At 39.6% G+C, this 14020-nt stretch overlaps 1 protein-coding gene across 4 annotated transcripts in view; it reads right to left on the reverse strand.

Moving 5' to 3' along the window:
• Tafa2 (TAFA chemokine like family member 2) overlaps nucleotides 1-14020 on the reverse strand; it is a 466913-nt gene that overhangs the window by 227520 nt on the left and 225373 nt on the right. Inside the window, exon 1 of one of the 4 annotated variants that reach the window (XM_037196723.1) lies at nucleotides 87-1044. The exons of the other annotated variants lie outside the window; for them this stretch is intronic. Within the exon in view, the coding sequence (XP_037052618.1) occupies nucleotides 87-88 (2 nt within the window). The 5' untranslated portion in view covers nucleotides 89-1044. Of the gene's footprint in view, nucleotides 1-86; nucleotides 1045-14020 lie in introns of those variants that run through there. 4 annotated transcript variants of the gene reach the window in all.

Genomic DNA, 14020 nt, shown 5'->3' on the forward strand with positions numbered 1-14020 from the left:
ACATGCCCCTCTTTAATAGAGTATTCAAGGCAAATGCTTGAATAGGAAGTTAAGTCTCAAGAGATAATTATGAAAAATTAACATACATCTTACTTTATGCATTTGTGCAATGCTTCCTTAAACAAGAGACCACAGAGAAGAATCCGGAATCGCCTGGGGAAAAAAAAACAAAAAAGTCCACTGTGTATTCATACCCCATTTTCTGTGGTCACTCATCCATTAATCCTGAGCAGTACACCGAGGAACAGAAGCATGCTGGTACAGTAGTACACCAACATCAGTTCTTCCCAGTTCCCACCCAGGAATGGAACCACTGGATCATATGGAAATTCTACCTTCAATTTTTGAGAAATTTCCATAGTGATTTCAGTAGTGGCAAGACTAATACACACTCCTAACCAATAGTGTGCAAAGGTTCCCCTTTCCCTGCTCCCTTGATAACAGCAGTTGTTTATTTTGTGATTGTTTCATTTGTTATTTTCGGGATGACACACCGTTCTGATTAGGGAAAGGTGGAATCTCAATGGACTTTTGACGTGCATTTCTCTGGTGGCTATAGATACTGAACTTTTTCCCTTGTATTTACTGACCATTTTCATTTCTTCGTTGGAAAAGTGTCTGTTCTAGCCAAACGCTCATTTGGCTATTGGGTTATTTCGGAAGGTTGAGAGAGGTCACTGGGATGTGTGTGTGTGTGTGTGTGTGTGTGTGTGTGTGTGTGTGTGTTTCTTTATATCTTTAGAGATACAAATACTCTGCAAAAAGTGTATTTGGGGAAGGTTTTTCTCCCACCCACAGGCTATCTCCTAAATTTATGGGTGTTGCTTTTGCTATGTGATAACTATTGACTCCATGCAGCCCATTAGCTAATGCTTACTATTATTTCCTGAGCTACTGGAACCCTGTTTAGAAGGTGACGGTGGTGTTAAGTCCTCCTGCTTTCTTTTTTTACACAGTATAAAACCCCAGCCCATGTGTATTAGTTAGGGTTTCAATTGCTATGAAGAGACACCATGACTACAGCAACTCTTATAAAGGAAAACATTTCACTGTGGTTGGCTTACAGGGTCAGAGATTCAGTCCATTATCATCATGGTGATATATGGTGGCATGCAGCAGACATGATGCTGGAGAAGGAGCTGAGAATTCTACATCTTGATCCACAGGCAATAGGAAGTGAACTGAACTCATCTTAGCTTGAGTGTAGGAGACCTTAAAGCCCACTCCCACAGTAACACACTTCCTCCAACAAAGCCACATCTATTTTAACAAGGCCACACCTCCTAATAGTGCCACTCCCTATGAGCTTATAGGGGCCAATTACATTCAAAATACCACACCATGGAACCCTGCTGCCTACATAAAGCATCTTTTCCAACACAACTAAACCAATCTAGAAACTTCCTCATACACACACCCAGTGCTCAGTCTTCTGGGTGATTCTAGATCTTGTCAAGTTGATAATCAACATTGCCTGTCCCATAGGTATGCCAATCCTTTTATTCAAATTGTGCTTTATGGTTTAATTAAATGTTATTGTTTTCTTTATGTTATCTTCTATTCCGCTATAAAAATTTACTCCTGAATATTTAATCATGCTGTCACTATTATAATAGTAGAGTTTATATGCACTTTTGCTAAAATAAAAACTATTTTTTTTTTGTTCATGTAATATATCCTTGACTGTTGTATAAAAGTTTCCTAGAGGTTGAAACATTCCATCCTGCTGGGAAGCTCCTTAAGCAGGAAGATGAACAACTCAAAATAGCTCCAGGAAGTCCCTGAAACTGACCAGATTCACTAGGCCCCTCCCTGCCAGAGTAAGCTAGAAAGACTGCTGAGACTCACTCTCAGATAAGCCGAGCTACAAAGACTCTCGGACAGGCCACGTTGAAAAGAAGACTCTAAGACCAGACCAGCTGCCTGGAAGATGTTGAGACCAACTGAATCATGTGGAAAGGACACTCTCCAACCTGTTAAGCTGCCTGCAGGCTGTGCAGGGTACTCCAGGTTCCCAGCTTTTGTGAGCTGTTGCCTGTGCTGGGATGGGCTTTGGTGATGTAGCTATCTTTGAGTCATTTCTGCTCCTGTAGTGACCCCTCACCCACATTCCTGTAAGTGACCCCTCACCCACAGTCCTGTAAGTGACCCCTCACCCACATTCCTATAAGTGACCCCTCACCCACATTCCTGTAAGTGACCCCTCACCCACATTCCTGTAAGTGACCCCTCACCCACAGTCCTGTAAGTGACCCCTCACCCACATTCCTATAAGTGACCCCTCACCCACAGTCCTGTAAGTGACCCCTCACCCACAGTCCTGTAAGTGACCCCTCACCCACAGTCCTGTAAGTGACCCCTCACCCACAGTCCTGTAAGTGACCCCTCACCCACAGTCCTGTAAGTGACCCCTCACCCACAGTCCTGTAAGTGACCCCTCACCCACATTCCTATAAGTGACCCCTCACCCACAGTCCTGTAAGTGACCCCAATAAAACTCATTGGTTCATTTAGTTGGACTTTGGTGGTATTGATACTTTGGTCTTTCTTTGGCTCTGTATCTAGAGTGAGTAGACACGTGTGTTGTGTCTCCCCAGGAAAAGTTTGTCACACAATAATGACCACCTTTATTGATATAGGATTTCACTAATTTTCTCATATATATGCACATCTATGCTGTTCTTTATTTAGTGAGAACAAGGAGTACAGGAATGGTATGGTTACCAGTGGTGCTGAACTTAAATCTACCACACGAATATAGGCCATTGTTCCCATGTAGAGGTGGGAAAAACAGCGCGTCTGCTTTGTCTTCTTGAGATATCTTATAAACGTGTGAGATGATTAAACCAATTTCATGCATTTCTCAATTTCCACATCTTAAATAGCTCTTTGCATTTCAATTAATATTTGTAGTATTTCACAGATTAATAGTCTAATAAACATGCTATGGAACCACTTTTTTAGTAAAAAAAAAATAGCATGCTAGAATTTGATGGAATTTCTCGTTTCTATTTTTAACTTCACGTTTTGTATTTCATATTTATACAATGTGTTAATTTATCACCCACTATTTTCAGTCTCCAGCTGTAAACATGAATAACGAAAACTCAGTGTTTTACATCCGGATTTTAATGCAGCCTCCGTGTGCTCATCTCTTCCATCTCTGCCTTCCCGATGCAGTGATACTGGGAGGGCACAGAAAAGGTCTGCTCCATGACACCGAAACTCTGTGCAAGGGAACAAGCTGTATCCAGTTAGCACTGGATCCCAGTATTTCACATATCACTAGGCATACTTTAGAGCTAAATATGTTTAATAGAGAGAGTTTTATATTCCACAAATCCATATTGACTGACTTTGTCTTCAAAACTAACCTATGAAAAGATATTTTGTCATTATTCCCATTTGTCAGATGAGGAAGCAAACTATGAGCTGCTCAGAGAACGATTACAGAAGTAGTGTGGTCCTCTGGTTCCTCACTTCATTCATTCATTTTCACAGAAGTAGTGTGGTCCTCTGGTTCCTCACTTCATTCATTCATTTTTACAGAAGTAGTGTGGTCCTCTGGTTCCTCACTCCATTCATTCATTTTCACAGAAGTAGTGTGGTCCTCCGGTTCCTCACTCCATTCATTCATTTTCACAGAAGTAGTGTGGTCCTCTGGTTCCTCACTCCATTCATTCATTTTCACAGAAGTAGTGTGGTCCTCTGGTTCCTCACTTTGTTCATCCAATTTTGCAGAAGTAGTATGGTCCTCTGGTTCCTCACTTCATTCATTCATTTTTTTCAGAAGTAGTGTGGTCCTCTGGTTCCTCACTTCATTCATTCATTTTTTCAGAAGTAGTGTGGTCCTCTGGTTTCTCACTTCATATATTCATTTTTGCAGAAGTAGTGTGGTCCTCTGGTTCCTCACTTTGTTCATTCACTTTGTGGCTTTCTTACCATGAGTCTCTTCCTCCAAATGAAAAACATGGTTTTGCTTGGATGTTTAATCAAATCTGTAATTTAATCAGTCATACTGCCTTTCTACAGTCTTTTTTTTCCATTACCTTCATGCTTATTTTTCTAAGTAACTTGGTCACATTTTACACACACACACACACACACACACACACACACTTTTTTGGCTTCACACCTCCCTTACTCCACTGTAAACTAAATACTAACAGCATCTCATGAGCATGTATAATCTGATAAAAACAGAGAAAATAGAGTCCTTTGTTATTCAACTTGTATTTGTCATCACCTTAAGTCTATAATTTCTATTTCAATATATACTGTATCTCCAAATTGCAATGTTATTTAAAACTGTGGTCAATTTTGTGGTTGAAATTATATGGTTTCCAGTGTAAAGTTAGATTCTTATTTTGTTATCTACAAAATTGTGATTTGAAATAATGTCTTATTTTCTATGGAGGCTTTTAAAAATAAATAAATGATACTTTTATTTACTCTTGGAGGATTTCTGTACATGTATAGAATATATTTTGATAATACCCATCTCCAACTTCCCCTTTCCATGCCACCTTTCAAAGTCATGTCCTCTTCTTCCAGGCCCCAGTGAGTCAAATTAATGGTACCTGTATGTGCATAGGTATGGGGTCATTCACCAGAGCATTGGAAGCCTATCAGGAGTCTCACCCCTGAGAAAAATACGATTTTTCTCTCCCCTGGCAGCTGTCAATTGCAGATAACCCTTCACCTGGAGATATGACCTTGTGAGACTCTCTCTTATCCATGCCAGAATGTTGACTGGCAGATTCTTGAACAGCTCTAATGCAGGTAACCACAGCTGCTGTTAGTTTATGAGCACAATGGCCCCATTTTATCTCCAGAGGACACTATTTCACAGAAGTCCTCCCCCAACATCAGGTTTTCACAATCAATCTTTTTACCCCATCTTCCATGATGGTCCCTGAGCCTTTTTGGGTGGGGATGATATATCGAGCTGAGCACTCCATGGTCTTCTATTCACTTCAGATTGACCAGTCGTCTGTCTCTGAATTAACCACTGCCTACTATAATAAGTAGCTTCTCTGATGAGGGTTGAGAGATACACTAAGCTATGGGTATAAAGTAAGTATTTAGAAGGTGGTTCAACACTATGTCTGCTTAGAAAAGTAGTAATTTTTCTCATATGACTTGATATAAAACCTATAATCTCCTCAGCCATAGGTTCTTGGCAGGGTTTACAGTACCACCAATGACTTTGCTCTTAGGAATCAAGCCTTCAATCCAATCACAAAGCCACTAATTAGCTCCAAAACATTTGTGCCACTCTTGTGCCTATGGCCATAATTTGCTAATTAATTTAACATCAGTGACAAAGTTCTTTTACATCTTATTTACCAGGTAAAGAAGTACATGCACATCCTCTTGCCTTCCTAGTCTCCCAGTTTCTATAAATCTAGGTCACTTCCACCTTTTGGCTCTTGTGAATGGGTACCCACTATCATGAGTTGTAACAGTAACTCTACAAGACTCTGCTTGGAATTGATGGACATATGGTAACCATGTCCTGGATATTCTGAGGAGTGACCAGACCATGTCTACAGTGGGTATACTGTTTTACAGTCCCTCCTGCAGTTAGAAGATCACAGAGTTTCACATGCTGCTCATCCCACCAATACTTGTTATTTTCTAGTATTTCAGGGCTTTGTTTTTAATACTTATGGATTTGAGATGGGATTAAACATCCTCTAAATCATTTGCTGTATCCATTCTGTGGCTGAGCATACAAGAAGGTCCCATAAATATTCCATAAATATTCATGGAATTAAAGGGAAAAAGAGCCACGCCCAGTGCACCTCCTATGATGTAACCCCATCTCAAGGGCACTGGGCAGGGAGCCCGTTTTCTCTCACTTCCGGCTTTGCTAACACAACCTCTATCTTTCTGCTTCCTTACACTGCACACTTACACATCTATAGGAGTAAAATCAGAGATTTCAATACTGAATATGAAATTCCTTAGTTTCTCTAGTTAACAAAACAATGGCTTTCAAATATGTGTGTGTGCATGCATATGTGTTTATGTGTACCTTCTGCTGTATAAGTAAAAGTTAACATATGCAAAATTACGTGAGGAAGAATAATACTCAAGGTGACCTTGTGTCAAATGCATGCATTAGAAGCAAATTTCAAAATTACCCTAAATTAAAAACATTAAGGACCGTGGGGTTGTATTACGTGGGATGATGATTTTTTTTTTCTCATGGGCCAGGCTTCAGAGACATGGTGATATTTGGGAGTATTTTTTCTATGTTTTTTTTTTCTATTGTGTTAAGTGTTCAGAGCAACATTTGTGCTTTTGTGCAACTAGGCAATAGTTAATTCAATCAAGAAGCACTAATTAATTACCTGCTAAATATAAGTGCTACACCTAGTGGGCTCAGAGAAGAGCAGAAGGCCTTGACTTATTTATGAGTGGCACATTCTTCTAGGGACAAACATCCCAATGCCAAGAGATCCTCAAGCAAACAAACAAAGCCGCTAAACGCAAGATTTGAAATGTAAAGGGTAAGAAAATCTCGGCCATTCCTAACATTCCAGGCGAAATTGCTTGATTCTAAGGACAAGCTAGACTCCCATCATTCACTCTATCAGTTTGATTGAAGTCATTCGGTACACCACATGCAGTCCATCAAAAAAAAGCCCTGGCAGCCTGACACTGTTCCTTCCGCCTGTAATAACGTGAAGTGCAGGAAATTGAAGAGAAGGTTGAACCAGTTCTGTGAACCATTCAAAACAGTGTTCCTAGAAGCATCTTCCTGGAGAATACCAAACATTTCAGTTCAGAACTTGAAAATCAATTAAGAGTAGTGACAAAGGAGTGAGTGAACGCACACCAGAAGAGAGCAAACCGATGAGCACTCGCAATCAGGATTCATGACATTCCTGCCCTGTGCATGACAGGAAGAAACAGACAAGATGGTCGAGTCACCATTGCCCTCCACGCTCCAATAAGGAAGATTATCGTTATCTCACACATAATAGACACAAGCAACAGACCCTACAAACAGGCCACAAACAGCCTAGAGCCCACGATTCTGTAACCTTGGCCCCGGCCTGGTGACAGCCCTTAACTTAATGAGGTCTCTTGTTAGTTTGCTAGATTATTAATCATGTAGCAACATCACTACATCACACTATAACAGCAAAACATTTTAGAAACACATCCCTTCTCTGTCACTGCGTCACATCAGCTACTCCACCAGACGACAGGAAAGATGGTGAGATACATAAGAAATAAAAACTAAATAATTTCATCTAGGCCGTGCTACTTTTATTTCTCCTTCCATACACAATTTTTGTTCCTGTTCATGAGCTTCCTGTCATACTGTTTTATCTTTGTATATCATCTATAATCCCGCTAACAACGTTCCGTGAAAACCGTCTATGTTCTCTCCTCCTCACCGCTATTCTCTCATCTGAATAGTGTTTTCTTTGACCTGTCACGATAACCTCTGTACACATTATAGCACAGTAGGCCTGTGCTTCGGATTCCGAGTTTTATATGATTTCATAATATACATTATTTATTAACTGTGTTGATAAGAAGTAAAAGTAATTCAGTTATCCAGCTGAAAATGGTGACTGTTGACAGACATCATCAAATCACTGTTGATGATATTAATTACAAAGATATATAAAAAAAAAACAGAACTGGCTATGAATAGTTCTAAAATATGTTAACAGCTGTAAATTTACAGAAAGATCAATTTTTCTTAATTAAGTTTTGTTCTTCTAATATTGGGTTTGTTAGGAATAAAGACCATAAAAGAAAAGAATAATAAATTTGTTAAATGTCATAAGAGAAGTATCAGCTTTAAGGGGTAAACAAGATTTAAATACACAAATAGAAAAACTCATTGGGGCATCCATTTGGCCAAAATAATTTTTTAATCAGAAGTTATACTATTATGAATTACATGTCAGACCAAGGCAAAAATCAAAAGGGCTCTACTTAGTAAACACAAACTAAATTCTTATGTAAGAAAATGGCATCACCATCTTCTGTAATTGACTAAAATCAACATGCACTAAAGGCCAGGAAAAAGGTGTCACTGGGAAACAGCTAAAAAGGAAAAATCCATCATCAGGTTGGTGTCATCAGGAACACCCTGCCCACAAAGGTCACCTTGGGAACTGAGAAGAAAAATCCAAACAAAACAGAGATGGAAAGTGACCCTCAGAGGTTCATGATGCATTTAGAAAAAAATCCCAACAGTGCCCCACCCCCCAAAAAAATGTGTTTCTGGGTATATCTGAATTTCACTCTAGGAATTTCATAGAGCAAAAAATAAATCCCAATGTCTAACAACTGACACTTGATTAATGAGACAGACGACATTACTAGTAAAATTAAAAGTGGAAATGTAACAAAAAGAGGGGACAGTGCACAGAGCCAGACTAAATTAGGAGTGAGTCGAAGTCAAGATAACAGTGGGGACCGATACAGAATACTCATGGAGCCTCACATGAAGAAAGAGAAATCAATGAACAATTTTTTAAAAATTGGAACTGTTAGCATGGCTCTTGAATGACAGGTAGGAGTCAGGCAGACAGAAAAATGATAAGCCTCTCACTAATCAAATCTGCTCAGACTCATTGCTCTCATAGCAGGAGCACTTAACACAGGTACAGAAGTTACATCCAGTACTGAGCCACGTGTCCTGACCAAGGCTCCAGCATTACCTACCCTAAAGGGATAGAGAAATAAGGAAGAGGGGAGTTAGTTAAGAGATGCCCCCAGCTGATAAAGACCACTCTTAAGCACAAATATGAACCCCAAGTCCTCACTGGGAATTCAGAGGAGTCTGCCTTATCCATTCTCCTCGACAAACTCTGCTGAACTGTGACAACGAGGGGGTGGGGGACTGAAATGGAAGAACAGAGTAACAGCTTGTCAAAAAGCACTAGTGATTTGTACCTAAGAACAAAGAGGTCCTGGAGACTGAAGATTACGGACAAAGAGCAAGAGCTACAGAGGCAGACAGGCAACAGGATAAGCTGTTCAGTACGGGGGAGGATGTAAGGGTTGGGGGACATCACTAAATTGGGCTCAATTCGGCCAAATAGTTCAGATTTGTGATTAGGAAACACAGAATCTTTCTTCCCCAAAAAACTAATAACCCAACTTGAGTAACTCATGCTTTAGAAATGATTTTTTCCCCCAGCTAACCAAATAACCTATTCAAATGTTGGTACTAGAATGTGGACCTGGCAAGATGGCTCAGCAGGTAGAGGGGCTTGCCACCAAGGCTGACAACCAGAGTTCAATTCCTGAGCCCCATGTAGCTGAAGAAAGGACAAATCAGTTTTCACAAGTTGTCCTCTTACCTCCATGCACACTGTGTGCATCTGCATGTAAACACACACACACACACACACACACACACACACACACACACACACAAACTTTTTAAAATTATATATATATATATACCCTCTCCTCCCTAGCTTGTTTGGTTATGGTGTTTCATCACAGCAATAGTAACACGAAGACACTAGTTGTATTCATTTTCCTGTAAGGGTCATGATTTTGTTTTCTCTTTATGCCTGAAGAAAATTTCATTGTTTATATGTATCACTTTTTTCCTCCATTTATCTGCCAATGGACACCTAGGCTGGTTCTATTTCTTAACTGTTTGAAAAGTGCAGGAATAAACATGGTTGCACAATTATCTGTCTCTGTTGCATGCCCATGTAGAATCTTGCTGGTAGCACGGCAGTTCTGTTTGTCGTGGTTGGAGGAACTGCTACATCGACTTCCATAGTGGCCTCATAGCTAGCATTCCCACCAGCTCTGTGTAAGGGTTCCTCTTTACCCACAGCCCACCGGCTGTATAACCATTCTGGTTAGGATGAGATGGAACCCAGAGTAGTTTTAATTCACATTTCCCTGATGGCTAAGGATGGTTAACACTTTTTCTAATATTTATTATCCATTCATAGTTCTTTCTTTGACGGTTGTTTATTCCATCTATTAGCTCATTTGATTGGATGGTTTTATGTCGTCGGTGTTCAATTTTTGCAGCCCTTTATATTCTGTAGATATTAGTCCCTTATCTGGTATATAGTCAGCAAAATCTTTTCCCACACTGTAGGCTGCCTCTTCACTCTGGTAGTTGTTTCTTTGATGTTCTGCATTGAAATGTCATGTAACCCCTTAAGAATATTTTACAACTGGCGTCCTTTTCAGAAAATCCTTGACAATGTCTGTATCTTAACCTACCTTGTCCTGTTTTTTTCTAGAAGTTTCAAAGCCTTACCTTAGAGTTTTATTTGTGTGTTCATTTGTTTGTTCGTTTGTTTGTTTGTTTGTTGGGACAAGATCTCATTATGTAGCCTTGGCTAGTCTTGAACTTGGTATGTAGACCAGGCTGGTCTTGAACTCAGAGACCTGAGTGCCTCTGTCTCCTTGAGTGCTGGGATTAAAGGCATGTGTCCCCACACCTGGCCCACCTTAGAGTCTTTAATTCATTTTGTGTTGAGTTTTGTGAAGAGCAAGAAATCTGGATCTAGTTTTATTCTTCTACATGTTGATATCCAGCTTTTCCACCACCATCTGTAGGAGAGCTTCTTTCTTCCAGTGAATGCTATTGACAGCTTAGTCAAAACTTGGCTGGCTGTAGCTCTGCGGGTTGTCTGGTAGTCCTCTACTCTATATGCCATTGGTCTTTGAGCCAGCTAGCACTGTGATGTTTTTGTAACAACAGCGCTGTGATATACTTTTAGATCAGATATTGTGATGCCTCCAGCATTTACCTCCTTCTTAGAAAATTCTGGCTACTTGCTTTTGCAATACAATATGAATTTCAGGAATCTTTTCCAGTTGGTAAAGCATGTCATTGGATTTTGATGAAACTGCATTGACTATGTAGAGACTTTTAGTAATATAACCAATTTTACAATATCAATTATGCTAATCCATGAAAAAGGGGAAATCTTTCCATTTTCTGATAGCTTCAATTTCTTTCTTCAATGTCAAACTTATTAATAGAAATGTCTTTTGCCTCCTTAGTTAGATTTATCCCATGGTGTTTTCTAAAATTATAGGTTAACATTAGTGGTTCCCAAACTTTTCTTCACATTAGGATTACATGGAATCTTTTGGAAATTCCTAATCCTAAGCCACCATCCAGAAGTAATCAAATTACATCTTCCTGGGAGACCTCATCATTCTTTTAAGCTCCCCAAATGAGTCCATTGAGCAGACAAGTTGAAAGCCACAGTGTTAATGCAGAGCCCCTAAAGGAAACTCTTCAGTCCCTGGAAGCAAGTCTTGCTGCAAGTAAGAATCCCAGAAGGAAGGCTGCAAACCCCCAGGGCCCAGCCATACACCAAGAAGATTAAATTATTAACATAGGGGAGGCTGGGAGCCAGTCACTAATTTTCTTTAAGACTCCAAATGTACTGCCAAGTTTGAGAACCAATACTTTAAACTAGAGGAAGGTTTGTAATACTAATTAAAACTGTTAGAGGTCTGGGCAAAGGATTTTACTGATAGAGTAAAAAAAATCTTGTTAAAATTCTCCAAAAGAGAAGAAGAATATGCATTGTGTCATATGAAAAGAATAATGCTCTAAGTAGAGCAGTTATTATGTTAACTACAATGCTGAAAATTGGGGAAGGAGACCGAAGGGAGCAAAGACAAAGGGGAGAGAAGTATAATCTATTGTCATTTAAAGATGTATAATTGAGTCTCTCCATCTCCATACAAATGATGAAATATGCTTCTACGCCACCACTACTTTTAGCAATTGTGTAAACTTAAGAAACATTTAAAAGAAAGACTTTTAATGGTAGAAAAGAGTTGCCAATGATTCAAATGCGTATACTAAGGGGCTGGACAATTTCAGAGTAAGAAGGAATCGCTTCTTCCCTCTCCCTCCCATTCTGATCAGTTGCTTCCGGCTACTCGGCTCCTGCCGAAAATTATCCCAGTATAAACAAAATATATATCATGCTTTAAATGCCGCAGAATGGAGGAGAGAATTAAGACGGCTCCATGAGATAACTTTTAAGTGTTTATTTAATCTTCATTTTTATGTAAATATATTTCAATGGAAGTTTTAACTACCATTTAAAATGGGTTTTCTAAAGTATAATTAGATACGCTGTCAGATGGGAAGACAAATTAAAAGTGAAATTCACACTGTTGCATGCAGTAGCACTCAGGAACAGCTATCTTTTGTTTTCACTCTGCTCATAGCAATGAATTCCAGGGGCCACAGTGTAGCTGGAGTTTTTCTGGTCCTGCCTGGCTCACCGTCAGGACAAATCTCTCTCACCCGCCAGTTCCACAGCAACTCAGACCCAACCAAGTAAACACACAGAGACTTATATTGCTTACAAACTGTATGGCCATGGCTGGCTTCTTGTTATCTACTTCTTATATCTTAAATTAACCCACTTCTATTAATCTATACTTTGCCACGTGGCTCGTAGCTTACCGGTACCTTACATCTCCCTTGTCATGGCAGCGGCTGGCAGTGTCTCTCTGCCTCAGCCTTCCACTTCCCAGAATTTTCTTTCTTGCTTGTCCCACCTATACTTCCTGCCTGGCTACTGGCCAATCAGCATTTTATTTATTAACCAATCAGAGCAACACATTTGACATAGAGAACATCCCACAGCGCCACAGCACAGAGGATCATAGGTGAGAAGGGAGACTAGTATTCAGACTGCTAAACAATGCAGTTTCATTTTGTGGAACACCCATGTACTACACAAACTAGGATCTATCAAAAGCCTCGGTTATTATCAGTTCCTCTAAGCCAGCAGCTAGGCATGCACTGACAATCCATGCTTATGTTTAAGACTAAAGTAGTGGCAAGAATCTACATAGCAAATAATTTATGGGATGATTTTTATGAATGTTAGTCCTAGGTCAAAGTCAGATGAATCAGCCAATTTTTATTTTTGTCATATGTAATCAAGGTGTATCACATGCTGTTTTGATGTGGAACTACATGATGCGATGGTTGGTATAGTCTAGGCAAAGAACTCTATCCGTTCAGCTACCCCTCTCGTGTTTAGAGAATATGAAAATGATTCTACAAACCTCCAGTACACAACAGAGTATTATTTATTACTGTAATGTTCATGCTACGCAGTAGACAGGCTGACTCATGCTCTGTAGGTTTGATCACGCACCTTTGACTTTTGTCGACCTCTGTCACTCCACTCCCTACCTTTCCACTCTAAAATGCACTTAGCATATTTCAGATTCCACATATAAGGAGATCCTGACGTAGTCTTCTTTCTGGGTCTAACTTATTTTACCTACATTGTCCTCCAACACCACTCATGTCATCAGAATGGTGGGCTTCCTTTTTCAAAGGCTGAATAATATCTATTAATATCCATTATAATTATAAATCCCCCAAATTTATATTATCCATGTTTCTGTACCTCTTCATCTACCGAAGAACACTCGGGTTTCTCCCATATTGGGGGACTGTTAGTAATGTCAGAATGAATATGGTACACACATACCTACACCTCCCCCCAAATGCAGAGTTAGGTACAATTCTAGCTGTGCACAGCCTCCCTGGAACAATGACTAAAAAGTACGGATTTTATATTTTAAGTTCTGGAGCATGATTTTTGCAGCATAGTGGGCAGAGTTCATAAAAATGTATTCTACCTCTGAAAGAGACTAAGCAGTTAAATCGCAAGTGCACTCAGCACAAGAAAAAGTCTTTTCATTAACTGGATTGTAAATCATTTCACAATGCATACAAATATCAAACCATCCCAGTGTTACCTTAACTATACACAGTTTTTTATTTGCCGGTCATAGCTCAGTAAAGCTGAATGGAATCAATCACTTGACCAAATGATGCCACTAGGTAGCTCTCAATTCTAAATTTTAGGTCAAGCCCCCATAGAATGCACTAGTTACCCAATCCAAAGGCAAAATATTCTTTTCTCAAAAATCTGAGTTATAATAAGGCATTTCCATCATGACAGGGGAAGACTAAAGTCCTGTTTTCCTTTATTAACTCTATAGT

Source organism: Peromyscus leucopus, chromosome 18, assembly GCF_004664715.2.
Source record: "Peromyscus leucopus breed LL Stock chromosome 18, UCI_PerLeu_2.1, whole genome shotgun sequence".
NCBI lineage: Eukaryota > Metazoa > Chordata > Mammalia > Rodentia > Cricetidae > Peromyscus > Peromyscus leucopus.